This window comes from Berghia stephanieae, chromosome 2, assembly GCF_034508935.2.
Source record: "Berghia stephanieae isolate SIO BIC M18660-M18661 chromosome 2, UCSD_Bste_1.3, whole genome shotgun sequence".
NCBI lineage: Eukaryota > Metazoa > Mollusca > Gastropoda > Nudibranchia > Aeolidiidae > Berghia > Berghia stephanieae.
Genome location: NC_088361.1, coordinates 29,589,598 through 29,607,097, shown reverse-complemented (window position 1 = coordinate 29,607,097; position 17,500 = coordinate 29,589,598). Strand labels below are relative to the sequence as shown.

Sequence of the window (17,500 nt, the reverse complement as noted above, 5' to 3'; positions counted from 1 at the left end):
TATCAACATAAGTGCCTGCTCCACTCACTTTTCTGAATTAAAAATTCACCCCATACACCGGAGCATACTCAATGTCTCAATCGTTTCTATGTTATATGTTTGTGTTGAGAATATTGGCTATTAAGCTTAACTGCTGGTCAAAATTATTCGCGATGGTGGTGTACGAACGAATCGGCGGTCTCAAGAAGTGGGTGAGAGAGGGATCTAGTAATGACTTTGAGTTTGAAACGAATATTTTTGTGTTCGTGGATAGCTCACACGGTAGAGCCACGCTCTCACCTGCCAGGCGGAGTTGTCGTACCAATAAGGTCGCAGGTTCAAACCCCACCACCGCCGCGAAAAAAAAAAAAAAAAAAAAAAAAAAAATTTTTTATTCTCTATTGTCTTCTGGCACTTTTCTATTCACTTCATATCTTGTTGTTATCAACATAAGTGCCTGCTCCACTCACTTTTCTGAATTAAAAATACTACTACTACTACTACTGCTACTACTACTACTACTACTACTACTACTGCTACTACTACTACTACTACTACTACTACTACTACTACTACTACCACTACTACTACTACGACTACTACTACTACTGTTCATACTACTAAAAGTACAACTCTACCTAGCTACCTACCTATCTATCTATCTATCTATCTATCTATCTACCTATCTATCTATCTATCTATCTAGCTAGCTAGCTAGCTAGCTATCTATCTACTGATTATCCACCGATTCATAGTCATCTACCTTCCTAGCTCTCTCTCTCATTGTGTCCAATCATCCACTTTTTCATCCATTAATATACATATAGACCCAGCTATCACTCGGCTGTTTACTCGCCCGCTCTCACCTCCCCTCCACCCTTTCTCTCTCTCTCTCTCTCTCTCTCTCTCTCTCTCTCTCTCTCTCTCTCTCTCTCTCTCTCTCTCTCTCTCTTTCTTTCTTTCTTTGTCCCCCCCCCCCCCTCCCTCTTCTCCTCCCCCCCCCCCTCTCTCTCTCTCTGATTCCCCTCTCTACCGGTCCGCCTCAAACCAACCCCCCCCACCCCGCCCCCTTTTTTTTTTTTTTTTTTTTTTTTAAATTAATTTCTCTCTCTCTCTCTCTCTCTCTCTCTCTCTCTCCCTTCTCTCCCCTCTTTTCTGACCATCTACCTATCTATCTGCCTATCCATCTATCTATTTATTGGTGTATTCCACTTTACTATCGCATCGTTCCTTCGCGAAGATTCGACCTTCGCTCATCCAACAACCCCCCCCCCCCCCACCTCCGCCGTGACCCTTTCACCTCGCCCCCTCCACCCCCCCCCTACTGTTCAACTACAGCGTTCTATTACTACTACTAACTACTACTACTACTACTACTACTACTACTACTACTACTACTACTACTACAACTACTACTACTACAACTATTACTACTACTACTACTACTACTACTACTACTACTACTACTACTACTACTACTACCAATATGTCTTTTATCTTCCATTACAGTCTGGAAAGTTCTGTTCCCTGACGCTGACCTTTGCTTATCAATTAGATCACCCCCCTGGGGCACCCTATCCTCTACCCACGCCACGCTAACATTTCATTCATACTGCAACCACCATTGAGTACAGGCGATACAAGTTATTTTTCATTATATTTTATTGTTTTCCACGTTTATTTGTGTATTGTTGTGCTGACGAAGGGTTTGTACCCGAAACGTCCATTGTCTGTTTTGTTCCCATACGAAGCCTTTCCATTTTCACTCTTTCGTTAGTATTTTACGATCACCGGCTTCAGGCAGCCCTTACCGTTTTCTACTTTTCCGTTTTGATTCATTTGAGTTTTTTCGTTGATTCACTTGAATTATACTTCTGCTGCCATACCGTGTTTTTGGACCGTCCCCATCAGTGTTACCTAGTACTTTACGTAGGTATAGTGTTTATTTCTGTTTTATTTGTACTGCTATATGTTGCACTTTTTAAATATACTTTTCAGTTTATCAATCCAGTTTTATCCAACATTGCACTATCATCACCTTTTCATTACTCTCATATTTATATATTTATTTACACTCTTCTCCCCTACCAGTCTACCTCTTTTAGCACACTACCCCCCCCCCCCCCCCCCCCCCCTCTCCTTATCATTTACATCTCAGCATTATTTTTCACCACACCCACGTTTTCAACCACTACCTCTCTCTTACCACAGTCTATCCCTCCCTTCCTTTCTCTCATTCACTCGCCTCTCCAGTTTACCTATACTTATTGATTACCTTACGCATCCTTTTAGCCTTTCGCCCTCTTTCCCTATTTTCACCATGCCTCATACATCTCCCAAGCAACTCTTGCGCTCTTCCTTACGGACATTCGTACGTTTCTTTCCTCTTTCCCTATCCACCTATCTCAAGTAGGCTACACTCTCGCCCACGCCACCCTCTATAAAACTCGAGCTAGCAGCCACTTGAATTTCTTAATGTACTGCCTTAGGAAACGCACGGCCCCTAAAGGATTCGTTTCACATTTCCACCCTTCTTTAGGCTCTCTAACCTCATCCCAGTTCTCCCATTTTCTGGAATTAGAATCCAAGTGTGCCATGCAACGACTTAGACTTACTACAGACATCCTTCGCAAACAGATATCCAAATTAACACACACCATCGACACATCCTCCACATGCTTGAGGCATCGTACTTATCATAATCATTTACTTTACAAAGCCATTAGGTTATTCATACATTTATGTAATCAACATTACCATGCATGCTTAAATTATGTCAAAACCAGTAAATTAGATGCTCTCTTTCCTAACAGAATTACACATCTTGACGATAACCTCCCTTCCCATTCGGCAACACTCCCATCGGTGGATTCACCCATTGAACCTTCCTCTGGCCCCACTGCTCTTAATGGCACCCATAACCAGCCAGTCACCATTGGTGGCTTGGGAGTCCCTCCAACAGCCGGGGACCAGTCTGGAAGCGATCAATTCACCCCACCCACCAGCGAACCCACCAACGTGATGGATAATGTTGGAGCTATCCTCCCCAGTAGGAACCACAACAACCACCGGCTGGTGGTTTCTGTCCCCCCGACCATCCAGTTGAGCAGTGCAGAGGAATCGGTCTTAAGGAAAGGTCTCAAGTTCATCCCACTGCGAAGAACGTCCGACCAGTCCCGCATTGAGTCGGATGTACGTCGCTTCATGCGTATTTTACGCTTGAAGTATCACTTCAAAGATGATGAACGTGACCATGACTATGACCGTGACCCTGAGGATCCGTTTGCCGCTTTCTCACGACGTAAAAGAAACTGGACTCCTAGTCCTGGCAAGTCCCCTACACTCGACCTGTTTATCCAGACTTGTCTTAGACAGATAGAGGCACTACGACCCACACCTATCAAGAGGTCTAACCTCACCCGTCTTGAATGGGCTGCCGTACGATCACTTAGATCACGTCGTGATATAGTGATCAAAGCGGCTGATAAAGGAGGGGCGGTAGTTGTTTGGGACGCTGAGCTCTATAGAGCTGAGGGCCACAGGCAATTGAGTGACCAGATATTTTATGAGAAAGTGACTTCGGACCCAACACTTGCTAACAACACCAGAGTCCACCAGACAATCCAGTCTTTGATATCGCAGGGAGAATTACCTAGTAGAGCAGAGGTTCTTAAACACGACCCCAGCGACCTAGGTAATCCATGTTTTTACATGCTCCCTAAGATACACAAGATCCGGGAATTGTCTGACACTCCACCTGGAAGGCCGATTGTGTCGGCTATCTCGTGCCCCACTGAGAAGGTATCGCAGTTCCTCGATGCGGTATTTCAACGTATAGTTCCCACCCTGCCATCGTATATCAAGGACACTAACCATGCTCTTGGTGTCATTGACGAAATTCGATTCCAGGATGAACGTCCACGGCTAATTTTCACCATGGATGTGAAGGCACTGTACACATCCATACCGCATCCTGACGGACTGCGTGCCATCAGGCATTTCGTCGACCGCCATCCATTACCAGGGATTTCCAGCAACAGCATTGTGAGGCTCACCGAACTTGTGCTCACACTCAACACTTTTGAGTTCAATGATGTATTTTTCCATCAGATCTCAGGTGTTGCGATGGGCACCAAGATGGGTCCCTCATATGCTAACCTCTTCATGGGCTACCTTGAGGAAACCTTCTTCCATCAGTACAGTGGACCTGCCCCCGAGCTGTTCAAAAGGTACATTGACGACTGTTTCGGCATTACGTCATTGACCCACAGCCAGTTGAAAGGGTTCATCCTAGCGATGGACTCCTTCCACCCGTCCATAGAGTACACTTATGAGATTTCAACCTCTGAGGTGAACTTTTTGGACATCAAGGCTGTATTGACCAGCACGGGAGTACGGACCACTGTACACTACAAGGAAACGGACAGTCACAGCTACCTGCTCTATCGGTCATCCCATCCGGTGAAGTGCAAAGACTCCATCCCATTCAGTCAGATACTCCGCTTGCGGAGACTCTGTCTGGAAGATGATGAATTTGCGCTTCAACGTGATCGCATGCTCGATTTTTTTAGGGCACGGGAATATCCCGAAAGGGTTTTGCTTAAGGCTGTTCGTAAAGCCAGCCTCGTGTCGAGAGAAGCAGCAATGAGGCCTCGCAATGCCAGGAAGCAGGAGACACAGCGTCCCATTTTAGTCCTCACGCATCACCCCCATGCCGATCAAGTGAGGAACATCCTATTGCAGAACTATGGGATCCTCCAGGCAGGCGAAGACACCCACAGAGTTTTCTCAGAACCCCCGTTGGTAGCATATCGACGGGATCGTAACTTGAGGGATCTCCTTGTCAGAAGCCGCCTGGAACCCATACCTAGGGATGGACCTAAAGCCAGATCGTGTATGCCACCCCGATGCAAGACTTGTGGGCACCTGTGGGAGTATGACAGAGTCAGCTTTCCAGACAAGATTTGGGACATCAGGCGGCCGTTTACTTGCACTGACCGTAATCTAGTCTATGCGATTACGTGCTCCCTGTGTGGGATTGCTTACGTTGGTGAGACCGGAAAGAGGCTGGGTGACAGATTCGTGCAGCACTTGCGTGACATATCGAACTGTGCAGACACAGCAGTGGCCAGACACTTCAATCTGCCAGACCACTGCGATGTACAGTGTGTGCGTGTGTGTGTGCTCAGTTTTTGCCATTCGGACACTTCCGCCCGTCGACGTAGGGAAACTCACCTGATCAAGTTGTTGGGAACGCTGACTCCACGCGGACTCAACACCAGGATTGACCACCACTAGATGTCAACGTCACCCATATTCATCACCACTGCTGCTCTCACTTCTGCCACTACAGCTACTGCTACTACTACTACTTCTACTACTTCTACTACTACTACACTACTACTACTACTACTACTACTACTACTACTACTTCTACTACTACTACTACTACTACTACTACTACTACTACTACTACTACTACTACTACTACTACTACTACTATACTACTACTGCTACTACTACTACTACTACTGCTACTACTACTACTACTACTACTACTGACTACTACTACACTACTACTACTACTACTACTACTACTACCACTACTACTACTACGACTACTACTACTACTGTTCATACTACTAAAAGTACAACTCTACCTAGCTACCTATCTATCTATCTATCTATCTATCTATAAAAAATTTTTTATTCTCTATTGTCTTCTGGCACTTTTCTATTCACTTCATATCTTGTTGTTATCAACATAAGTGCCTGCTCCACTCACTTTTCTGAATTAAAAATTCACCCCATACACCGAGCATACTCAATGTCTCAATCGTTTCTATGTTAATGTTGTGTGTTGAGAATATTGGCTATTAAGCTTAACTGCTGGTCAAATTATTCGCGATGGTGGTGTACGAACGAATCGGCGGTCTCAAGAAGTGGGTGAGAGAGGATCTAGTAATGACTTTGAGTTGAAACGAATATTTTTGTGTTCGTGGATAGCTCACACGGTAGAGCCACGCTCTCACCTGCAGGCGGAGTTGTCGTACCAATAAGGTCGCAGGTTCAAACCCCACCACCGCCGCGAAAAAAAAAAAAAAAAAAAAAAAAAAAAAAAAAAAAAAAAAAAAAAAAAAAAAAAAAAAAAATTTTTTATTCTCTATTGTCTTCTGGCACTTTTCTATTTACTTCATATCTTGTTGTTATCAACATAAGTGCCTGCTCCACTCACTTTTCTGAATTAAAAATTCACCCCATACACCGGAGCATACTCAATGTCTCAATCGTTTCTATGTTATATGTTTGTGTTGAGAATATTGGCTATTAAGCTTAACTGCTGGTCAAAATTATTCGCGATGGTGGTGTACGAACGAATCGGCGGTCTCAAGAAGTGGGTGAGAGAGGGATCTAGTAATGACTTTGAGTTTGAAACGAATATTTTTGTGTTCGTGGATAGCTCACACGGTAGAGCCACGCTCTCACCTGCCAGGCGGAGTTGTCGTACCAATAAGGTCGCAGGTTCAAACCCCACCACCGCCGCGAAAAAAAAAAAAAAAAAAAAAAAAAAAAAAAAATTTTTTATTCTCTATTGTCTTCTGGCACTTTTCTATTCACTTCTATTATCTTGTTTTATCAACATAAGTGCCTCTACCACTCACTTTTCTGAATTAAAAATACTACTACTACTACTACTGCTACTACTACTACTACTACTACTACTAGTACTCTACTACTACTACTACTATCTACTACTACTACTACTACTACCACTACTACTACTACGACTACTACTACTATCTTCTACTAAAAGTTACAACTCTACTATCTACCTTCCTATCTATCTATCTATCTATCATCTATCTATCTATTTCACCCTATTATCTACTAGCTAGTAGCTAGCTATCTATCTACTGATTATCCACCGATTCATAGTCATCTACCTCCTAGCCTCTCTCTCTTGTGTCCAATCATCCCTTTTCATCCATTATATACATATAGACCCAGCTATCACTCGGCTGTTTACTCGCCTCTCTCACCTCCCTCCACCTCTTTCTCTCTCTCTCTCTCTCTTCTCTCTCTCTCTCTCTCTCCTCTCCCCTCTCTCCTCTCTCTCTCTCTTTCTTTCTTCTTTGTCCCCCCCCCCCTCCCTCTTCTCCCCCCCCCCCCCTCTCTCTCTCTCTGATTCCCCCTCTCTACCGGTCCGCCTCAAACCAACCCCCCCCCCCCCGCCCCCTTTTTTTTTTTTTTTTTTTTTTTTTAAATTAATTTCTCTCTCTCTCTCTCTCTCTCCCTTCTCTCCCCTCTTTTCTGACCATCTACCTATCTATCTGCCTATCCATCTATCTATTTATTGGTGTATTCCACTTTACTATCGCATCGTTCCTTCGCGAAGATTCGACCTTCGCTCATCCAACAACCCCCCCCCCCCCCCACCTCCGCCGTGACCCTTTCACCTCGCCCCCTCCACCCCCCCCCTACTGTTCAACTACAGCGTTCTATTACTACTACTACTACTACTACTACTACTACTACTACTACTACTACTACTACTACTACTACAACTACTACTACTACAACTATTACTACTACTACTACTACTACTACTACTACTACTACTACTACTACTACTACTACCAATATGTCTTTTATCTTCCATTACAGTCTGGAAAGTTCTGTTCCCTGACGCTGACCTTTGCTTATCAATTAGATCACCCCCCTGGGGCACCCTATCCTCTACCCACGCCACGCTAACATTTCATTCATACTGCAACCACCATTGAGTACAGGCGATACAAGTTATTTTTCATTATATTTTATTTGTTTTCCACGTTTATTTGTGTATTGTTGTGCTGACGAAGGGTTTGTACCCGAAACGTCCATTGTCTGTTTTGTTCCCATACGAAGCCTTTCCATTTTCACTCTTTCGTTAGTATAAATATTTTAGTGTTGTTTACAAATAAAAAATTCCTCCTTGCCCCCATTGCATGAAAGGGTTCTTCAATACTTAAGGTTTTGAACAAAGTAAAAAGGTATAAGGGCAATAAGGTTCAATTATCTTTCACATTTCATCCAAATCAAAGTCTTCCTCAGGGAAATCCCCCACTTCAACATGAGATGGTCGAACAAAGCCACCGTACTTTGGAGGGCATTCAAAATAACGTTTCCCTCCTGTAGATCCATCATTCTTGCCGAAAGGTTCATCATATTGAACACCAACCCATATACCAGGTTTGAAATCTGTTATCCCAAGATACTTGACACATCCACGTCTGGACGGTTGCCCTGGTACACGAACTTCACAACGATCATCCAATTTCATTGTCTTGGCCTTCTCCTCTTCTGCTTCTTCCTTAAGCTTTGCTTCTTCTTCTTTCTTCTTCATCTCTTCCTCATTAAACCTACCCAATTTATTCCTTTCCTTGAAAGCTCTCACACTATCAGTCCGTTTTGCATAAGCATCATCAGAAATTTCATATTTTTCCACTTTTGACACATCCATAAATTCATCTGGTTTTAAGTTAGGATCTTCCACATGCAAAACCATGTCATCATCGACTGGGTATGACCCAAGCACTGCTTCATCATTGTCAAGGGTGCAAACTTTGACATTATCAGAATTCAGGATGGTCAGTTTCATGTTTTGTGCTGTCCCACCACTGACCAATTCAAGTTTAAGTTTGAGAGCTGAAATGGTCAGGGATCTTTCAAATCGGCGTTGGACGCCATAAGGATTGACACAACTGGTCACATTCACAGACACCAAAGGACTCGATGACACTGTTATGTTTGCCATTCTGTCGCAGGGTCAAAGTTCAATAAGGATTCAAGGATGATTGGTTGGTATATTTCTATCTGAAATGGAAAAAAAAAGTAACTTACTCTCAATAAATTAAAAAACAAAAAACAAACCCAAACATATCTAAAGCAGAGGTGCTAACCCTAAGTGGTTAAAAAGTGTAGAATCAGGCCTAAAAAGAAGAAGCTTAAGACAAAAAGTGTACAATACTTGACCATATTAACATACATTAAAAAATGACACTGATATAAAAAATAGAAGGTAATAAAGTAATTGAGGCCATAAAATACATTGTTTATATTGTTCTACAGAAAGAAAAAATAAGGTTTTGACCCCAGAACTACGACACGGAATATTAAGTGGAGTACGATCACCAGCGCTTCTGACAGCCAGATCTCTATATTTTTACTCAGGGTAATCTTATGGTTAACTTTAGCCATTATGGAAATGTCTACAATCACTAAGCAGCCCGAATTGTCACAATTATAAAAACCCAGGAGTCATATAATTAGATACCACCATAGATGTCATTTTTGTGGCAGAAAAAACCCCCCTATATATATATTTTGCATCAGGTGTTGAGAAAATATATATATCTTTTTAACCGGGTCATTTATCCATTAATACCTTAGCTATAAAAACATGTATAGAGATAAATTTGGTATCGTCTTAAAGAGGAAGGTTTCAGTTTATAAAAAATGGGCATTAAAGGTAAAAAAAATGCAGTTTTAAAACTTTACGGCAGAAAAAAAACAACAACATTTTATTGCTATAAAATTTGAATTGAGTCTGTCTAATAAAAGACAAACATCTTATCTCTATTTGTACCTATTTGTCTTAATGTAAATGTTGCTGCTCGAAGCTCGAAGAAATAAATAAAAAGGTGGAATTGAATGTAAGATTCAATTTAATTACGAAAACAGATAAAACAAATGTTTCGGGTTTCTCCTGAATCAACAAACAGGATGAATGAAACACTACAGATGAATGAGATAACGCGGTACTGGTGTTGTTAAGATGAATCAACAAAACATTGATGGGCAGGAAACAGTATGCTCCTTTGTAAGGAAGCATGAATTAAAGTAGAACAATAGATCTTTCTAAAAGGTGCGCAATTAATTAATCAAGTGAAAAGAGGGGAGGCAGAGAGGAACTGTGTAATTAAAAAAAAGCGTAGACTATTGTTGGAAATTAAATACAATGGAATTGGAAAAAAATACAAAAAATAAAGGATGTCAGTATAGTATAATCATCAGTGACAGTAGCAGCAGCAGAAGCAACAGTAGTACTTTTAGTAGTAGTAGTAGTAGTAGTAGTAGTAGTAGTAGTAGTACTAATAGTAGTAGTAGTAGTAGTAGTAGTAGTGGTAGTAATAGTAGTGGTAGTAGTCATAGTAGTAATGATACTGATAAGTAATAAAAGGAAAAGATGATGGATGGCCGGGGGAGTCGGGGCAAGAGACAAAGGAGTATAATATTTAAATGAGGTCCAGTCTTGAATTCATGCCTTGAGGTGAAAGGGTGTTCAGTTTTAGTATCAGTTCTGCCTTCCTGTATTTCCTGTGTTGTTTAGTGGTGTGACAGTACTGAAGGACGGTAATTTGGATGTCGTGCAATCCTCGATGACTGGACCCATTTAAGTGGTGGCTGACAGGTTTGTCCTCGTGGTTTTCAATAGAGCGCAGATTTTGTCCATACCTGTCGCTTAGTCTCTTGCCAGTTTCTTCCACGTATGTCTTGTGGCAATGTTTGCAGATTATAGAGTAAATTAGGTTAAGATCCGCGCAGATGAATGTGTGTCGGATGTATCACACTTTATTCGGGAATTTGAAGGAATTGTCCACGAAAAAGTGTGGGCATGTCCTGCATCTGCAACACCACAATGTTCAACACATTGTCACTAGCTGATTTTATTGTGATTTTGCTGTGAGTTACATTCTGAAAGTTTTGTTTCAAAATTTTAATTTTGTATGTATTTTACTATGTTATTTTGCAATATGTTTGTTTGTTTTTTAAGGGTTTTACGGCGCTTGCAACACATTAAGGTCATATCAGCGCCAGTAAAAAGGAAAAAAATGGGATAGTAAAAAGTTCTAGAATTACAATAAAGCATCCAAGAAAAGGGAAGACAAAGGGGAATTGGTTCAAATAAGAAACAGGTGAAGATTCCAAAAGCACTCTATCAAAGTACTTAGTTTGAGATCACTAAAAGTCTCATCCAGACACAAGCACAGGTCCCCGATAAGAGGAACACACTCAAATGTTTTACAAATCATATATAATATAAAGAAAGCATAATACAGTGCATAACAGAGAGATGATTTACAATGAAAAAAATATCATCTCCCAAAACTAACTATACGTTCGACTGTTTCCCTCTCATCCAGGGCATCTGGCCAGGACCAGGACAAAACCAAGTAATCTCATTCCAAGACAAAGACAGAAAGCATGTTGGAAAACAGATATAAGGCGGGGATAGAAGACACAGTATGTACCCCCCTGCCCACTATGGGAGGTCAGGAACCCCACCCAGTTATTTTGCAATATGCTCCAGCCGCATATAATTTGTGGTATGAAAGATTTCCTGTCGGTGTCTGTGTTTGTTGTTACTAATACTAGTTTTATGGTCAGTGTCAGTGTATGTGGATGTCTCTTCTAAGAATATTAAATACTAAGACTAAGACTAGGCTGCTAGATGTAGAAGCCGTGGCCGTGAGCAGTCAAAAGTATTGAGCGAAAATGATTATAAAATAGATTTTTAAAAAGACAATCGCCTGAACCCTGCTCCAGCCAACAGCAAAAACAAGGGACAGCATGGCTAAGTGGTATGGTCTTTGCTTGTCACTGATGGAACTTCACCACTATATAACAAGACTTTTCAACTTCAGTTTTAGTTCCTCAATAACTTTCGTTTTGTTCCATATAATTAGGGAGTTTAATAGAAATTCTAAATGTACCTCACACACTTGAAACCAATGTCATATGAAAGAGCTGGCAACACAGATTACAAAACAGTTTGAATTTTGTTTCTATCTTGATTAGAAATGTAGTTACGGCAGTTCAAAGTCTGAAATTTCAGACCGATTTTTACCCCAAAATTACCATTGCAAAGTTGTGACCGAAATCGCGTGATGTTAATAAAAAATGGTTAAAACAGTCAATATGGAGTTCTTATCATATATTGTATACCAAAATGTTCGTCTTATCGAGAACAATGCATTTACATTAATAAAGAGGAAGATAAACATTTCAAATTAACACATTATTACATAATATGTCGCAAATGTTTCATAATCAAAAACTCGGCTAGACGTAAGAAACAATTTGCTCTATCACTTTTGGATTTATTCCCAATATCTCACGGAAACAATTGCAAATAATTACCCTCTTTTAATTAATACATAGAGAGAATAAAAAAGGGTTTGAGACTATTTAAATGAAAAGATATAAACATGTGTAATGACATAATGAGTTTATTTTTACCTATGGCAATTTAATTGCATATAAATAAAATGGTAGATTGAAAAAGTTCAAATAAATTGAAACAGATTCCCTATTATAATTAGAAGGAAAGTTCTGGCTTTTAATACTTTAAAAAAGTCTGCTAAACACTTTGGGTTTATTGCTATTACATGATTTGAACTGACAATTAATATAATTTTATCCCCCTCCCCCCCCCCCCCCCCTTCTCTCTCAATGTATGGGGGTGTCAAAACTAATAGAACTTCTTACCATAATAATTATTAAGGCTAAGGCCTTTAGAATATGGATACAAATGATAAACATATCTAAACATATGGGAAAGAAACTTGATGACTTGATGGCAAGGTAAAATAAAATAAAATTAAAGCAATTGGTATTTTTAAAATATCGATATCATTAATATCGGATTTCACAAAGAGAAGAAATATAATAACTTTTAAAACAAAAATTATAAAATGCCTATAAATAAAGTTGGAAAGTATGTATTCAAAATAAAAACATAGTAAATAATAGTACTGAAAATATTATGGACTAAATTTAACATAATACATAACTAAATTTAAAATATATTTATATATATTTAAAAATCGATATCGTCCGGCAGCCATGATGAGAAGATAATGTAAACAAGGCATTTCGGCGCAGAGTTAAAAGGTGTCTGCGCATCGATGTAGAGCCCTGAAATTTGGCATGAATAAAGTTTAGATGTTATTCTAAAAACAAGCGTTTAAATTTTAAAAACACACGCGGTAAATAAAAAAATAAATGCATTTGAAAATTGCCAAATTTTAACTTCCTATAACTTCTGGAATTATTAATGGATTTTTCCTTAATTGGCACCATTTAAAAGGAAATTGAAAGACGAAAATAATGATACCAAAATATCTGCGATATTCCTCTTTATAACGAAGTTATGCATCTTTAATTGAACCCCCTAAAACGCGAACGGCAATTTCCAGTCACAACTTTCCTATGGGCGAGTTGGGTCAAAATTTGACTGCCACTGCTCACTAAACTGCCTAATATAATAATAATAATAATAATAATAATTATAAAAGAAACCCCGTCTTATTCTTATTTCAAATTATAGAAGAAAACGACGTTACCTGAGAATACAATACAGATTGATGTGATGACAGTACCACATAATTATAATCTCTTACTTTTTAGAAAATTCTAGAATCGAGGGTACAAATTAATCTAATCTGACAGTCTTCTTTCTATCTATTCTAGATCTAGAATTTTCTAGAGCAATCACAGTCATAGTCTGAGTCACCGATTGTGACTATAGGCCGACTATGTGTCACGGATCCTCCGTGAAACACAAATACTGAACTTGAACTGGCTCTAGTGTAGGCTACTGATAAAATGAAATAAAAGATGCGAACCACAGAAACACATTTCTCACTTCAACTTCAGTGTGAGTTGAATGACTCATCTTTATTTATCTCGTACCTTTGTTCGATTTATTTCTTCAATTGATTGCAATTTTTTTTTAAAGCTCTAGAATTTTGGCTGCATGTTCAAGCATTTAGGCTTTAGATGACATTGCTGCTGAAGACTTCATTGTTCAGGTTGCCGGTTGACAGTCATAAACTAGGTGAACAGACAGTAGAGCTCCCTGGTCATAAACAATCCATGGAGCTGGTGATTCCGGATCATTCCCGATCCAAGTTTTAAAGGAAATCCGGAAGTGAGAACTTTAGACTTTATTTACGTTTTTCTAGCAACGTTAGAAACATCGAAATAGGAAGGACGAGAACTTGGACTTCCAAAGTAAAGAGTTCCGAAAAAGTGGCTCTCGCATGGTACCTGGCACAGCCGCGATGAAGAGGTTAGATAGTAGCGGGCGTGCCAAGTAATTACCTGCGCGTGCAGTAAGTAATTATGTCCGTATTTGGCTTTATCTATGGGTCATTCTCAGTGTAATTGCCAGAGCAGATGGATTCGCTATATAAACCCAATGTGGAATCTTTACAATTAATAAATTAAAATTTCTATAGACACGGTCTAAACCTTCACTTCTAGGTGTCCGTTTGGAATTATTGAAAACTTTGCACTTTACATACATTACCCAATTCGAATGTTTTTTTTTTAAATTCTGAATTTTCAGAATTTTAATCAACCAAATTCGACTCAACTGTAAATGTGTACTTAGCAAAACATAGTGACGAATATTCTAAGAGTGCCACATGATGTTTTACAAAAAAGGTGTTTGACGAGAACGTGTACTAACTATACGTCTATCTGCATATCTGTCTTATCTATTCATCCATTTATCTATCTATCTATCTATCTATCTATCTATCTATCTATCTATCTATCTATCTATCTATCTATCTATCTATCTATCTATCTATCTATCTATCTATCTATCTATCCATCAACCTCAAGATAAGCTACAGCTGTGCTCAAAATATGAAACAGACTATTACCAACCACAACAGACAAATCATATCCGAACCCAACAATATCAATATTCTATCTATCTATCTATCTATCTATCTATCTATCTATCTATCTATCTATCTATCTATCTATCTATCTATCTATCTATCTATCTATCTATCTATCTATCTATCTATCTATCTATCTATCTATATATGTGATATGTATATATATATATATATATATATATATATATATATATATATATATATATATATATATATATATATATATATATATATTTATGAGTGCTGGTGGGTACTTGTAGGTACGAAAGTGCTCGATAATGGTGGTTAGAGCTAATATATAATGTAAACTTTCACTCACATTTTTTTGGCCGAGACGACTCGTTTCTGTGTTTTTTACACTTCTTCAGTCGGCGTAATCCATTGTAATGTCCGTAGAAAACTCCAAACTAAAGTTGTTTCGTTGTGTAGTGGTGATTAGTTTTGATGTGTATTGTGATGTACTCTCATGTTTATATTATGAGTGTGTGTGTGTGTGTGTGTGTGTGTATCTGTGTGTATGCGTGTAGGTGTGTTGTGTGTTGTGTGTACATGTGTGTGTGATATTGTAGTGGAATGTGGTTGCGGCGGGGGGGGGGGGGGGGGGGGGGGGGCGCGGGGGGGGGGGGGAGGGAAGAGGGGAGGAGGGGTATAATGGGGTCGGGAGGGGGGGGGGGGAGAGTTATTTGGCCTTTTGCGTTTTGAGCTTGAATTTGTTAGAGTGTCTGCACATTGTCATCAGTTCAGATCTTTTGTTTAAGGTGCTATTGTTTCTGTGGTTGTGTAGTAAAATCTCCAGTTTCTCTGTCAGGCATAAATTGCATTTTCTAGCACCGCATCTGTAGGGGCTGCTTTGCTTGACGACCTCCCAGGTTATTGTTGGTGTTTTTTGTGTGTTTATTTGTTCCCAATAGTGCATTGCTAATTTGGTTCTTTTTGCTTTGCTTTCATGTGTTATGGAGGCTTTGTGGTTGTTGTATCGTGTTTTGAATGGGGGTTCTGTGCTGCCGATGTATTGTGCTGCGGTGTTATCAGTGGTTATGGTGGCTTTGTAGACTATGGCGCTTTTTTGGCAGTTTCCTTTAAGAGGGCAATTGTCTTTCTTTCTGCAGTTACAGTTGTCTTTATTTGTATTGGTGTTGTTGGGTTCGGATATGATTTGTCTGTTGTGGTTGGTAATGATCTGTTTCATGTTTTGTGCACAGCTGTAGCTTATCTTGACGTTGTTTCTGTTGATTATTTTGTGCAGACGGTGGTTCTTCGGGAAGTGTTTATCGATGAGTGCAAGGAACTGCTTGCCGATATTTGAAGTGATTGCGTTGTTGAACGGCGGGTTGAACCATATTATATTCCTTTTTCTGTTTTGTTTTGGTGTTGTGGCGTGTGTTAAATTTTTGTATTTCAGTGTTGAGGTGTGTCCGCTCTGTTTGAGTGCCATTTCGTAGTCTTGTTTTGTTTCGTTGAACATGTTTTCATTTGAAGAGAGGTTGTTTAGCCGTTGTTCTATCATGGTGGGTATTTGTTTTATTATCGTAGGTGGGTGGTTGGAGTGTTCGTGGACGTACAATGGGGCGCTGTTTGGCTGTTCCACATTCCACTACAATATCACACACACATGTACACACGACACACAACACACCTACACGCATACACACACATACACACACACACACACACACACACTCATAATATAAACATGAGAGCACATCACAATACACATCAAAACTAATCACCACTACACAACGAAACAACTTTAGTTTGGAGTTTTCTACGGACATTACAATGGATTACGCCGACTGAAGAAGTATATATATGTGACCCTCCGCCTCGAACCGGTATTAAGTCGGGATTTGGAAAACGAAGAAAACCGGTTTTAAAGTGGAAATGGTCAAAATTATCAATTTTCAGTTTTTGGTTGTTTCAGAAACTACAATAATTTTTCTACATGAAAACATAATAATTCAACATAAACATTGACGATAAGTTATATAAATTTCAAGTTTAAACATGCAACTATCAGTGACACATTCAAAACGAGAGTTTACTTTCTCTCAGAGAGCCACCCTTTCCAAAGCTTAGTAATACCGAGTCTTTTTCTCCACCAATAAGATGTAAGATATCACAGCAAAGGGCGTGTCTTTATCTATCTCAGAGAAAGCATGACTGTTTCCACAATTTCATGGTTGAACCAATAATGAACTTTAAAAAGTGTAAACAAGTCTAGGTTTTTCCCTGACAACCTTACAAATGAATGATTCTGATTGGTCAACGCTCATCACATGCGCTGTGGCTGTAGGCCATAATGCTCGGGCGATGCTTCATGACGTCAGCATGCGTGTGTTACATACGTGTGTGTTTGTGCATTTTGATACACACCACGTGCTTTTATATCTGTGTCTAGCTGTATTGGGTAATGATTGAGGTGGGGGTCCTCCTTTGTCCCTCTTTAATTATTCATGAAATTACAGGATATGCTAAGACTTAATAGGACAACAGTTGCCTAATCTTACACTTACAGAGATTGTTGTAGGATAAACATTTAATTTTAAGTACAAAAGCAGATAGAGCCTTCAACAATTAATGACCTGTAACTAAAAAATGAAATGGATAGATAAACAGACAAACAGACAAACCTATTAATGGATAAATAGATATGTAGATAGATAGATAGATAGATAGATAGATAGATAGATAGATAGATAGATAGATAGATAGATAGATAGATAGATAGATGGATAGATAGACAGACAGACATATAGATAGATAGATAGATAGATAGATAGATA

The 17,500-nt window shown here is 39.5% G+C and overlaps 1 protein-coding gene across 1 annotated transcript; it reads right to left on the bottom strand.

Moving 5' to 3' along the window:
- Positions 1-7,779: 7,779 nt before the first annotated feature.
- On the bottom strand, positions 7,780-13,956 carry LOC144964665 (tubulin-folding cofactor B-like). Its single transcript, XM_078899165.1, has 2 exons — positions 13,717-13,956; positions 7,780-8,835 (listed from the first exon to the last, which is right to left on the bottom strand). Exon 2 carries the CDS (start codon positions 8,774-8,776, stop codon positions 8,042-8,044), a length of 735 nt encoding a protein of 244 aa, XP_078755291.1. The 5' UTR covers positions 8,777-8,835; positions 13,717-13,956; the 3' UTR covers positions 7,780-8,041.
- Between the last annotated feature and the right edge of the window lie 3,544 nt (positions 13,957-17,500).

Coding starts and splice junctions, on each gene's coding strand:
- LOC144964665 (XM_078899165.1), bottom strand. CDS start 8,776: ATGGCAAACATAACAGTGTCATCGAGTCCTTTGGTGTCTGTGAATGTG.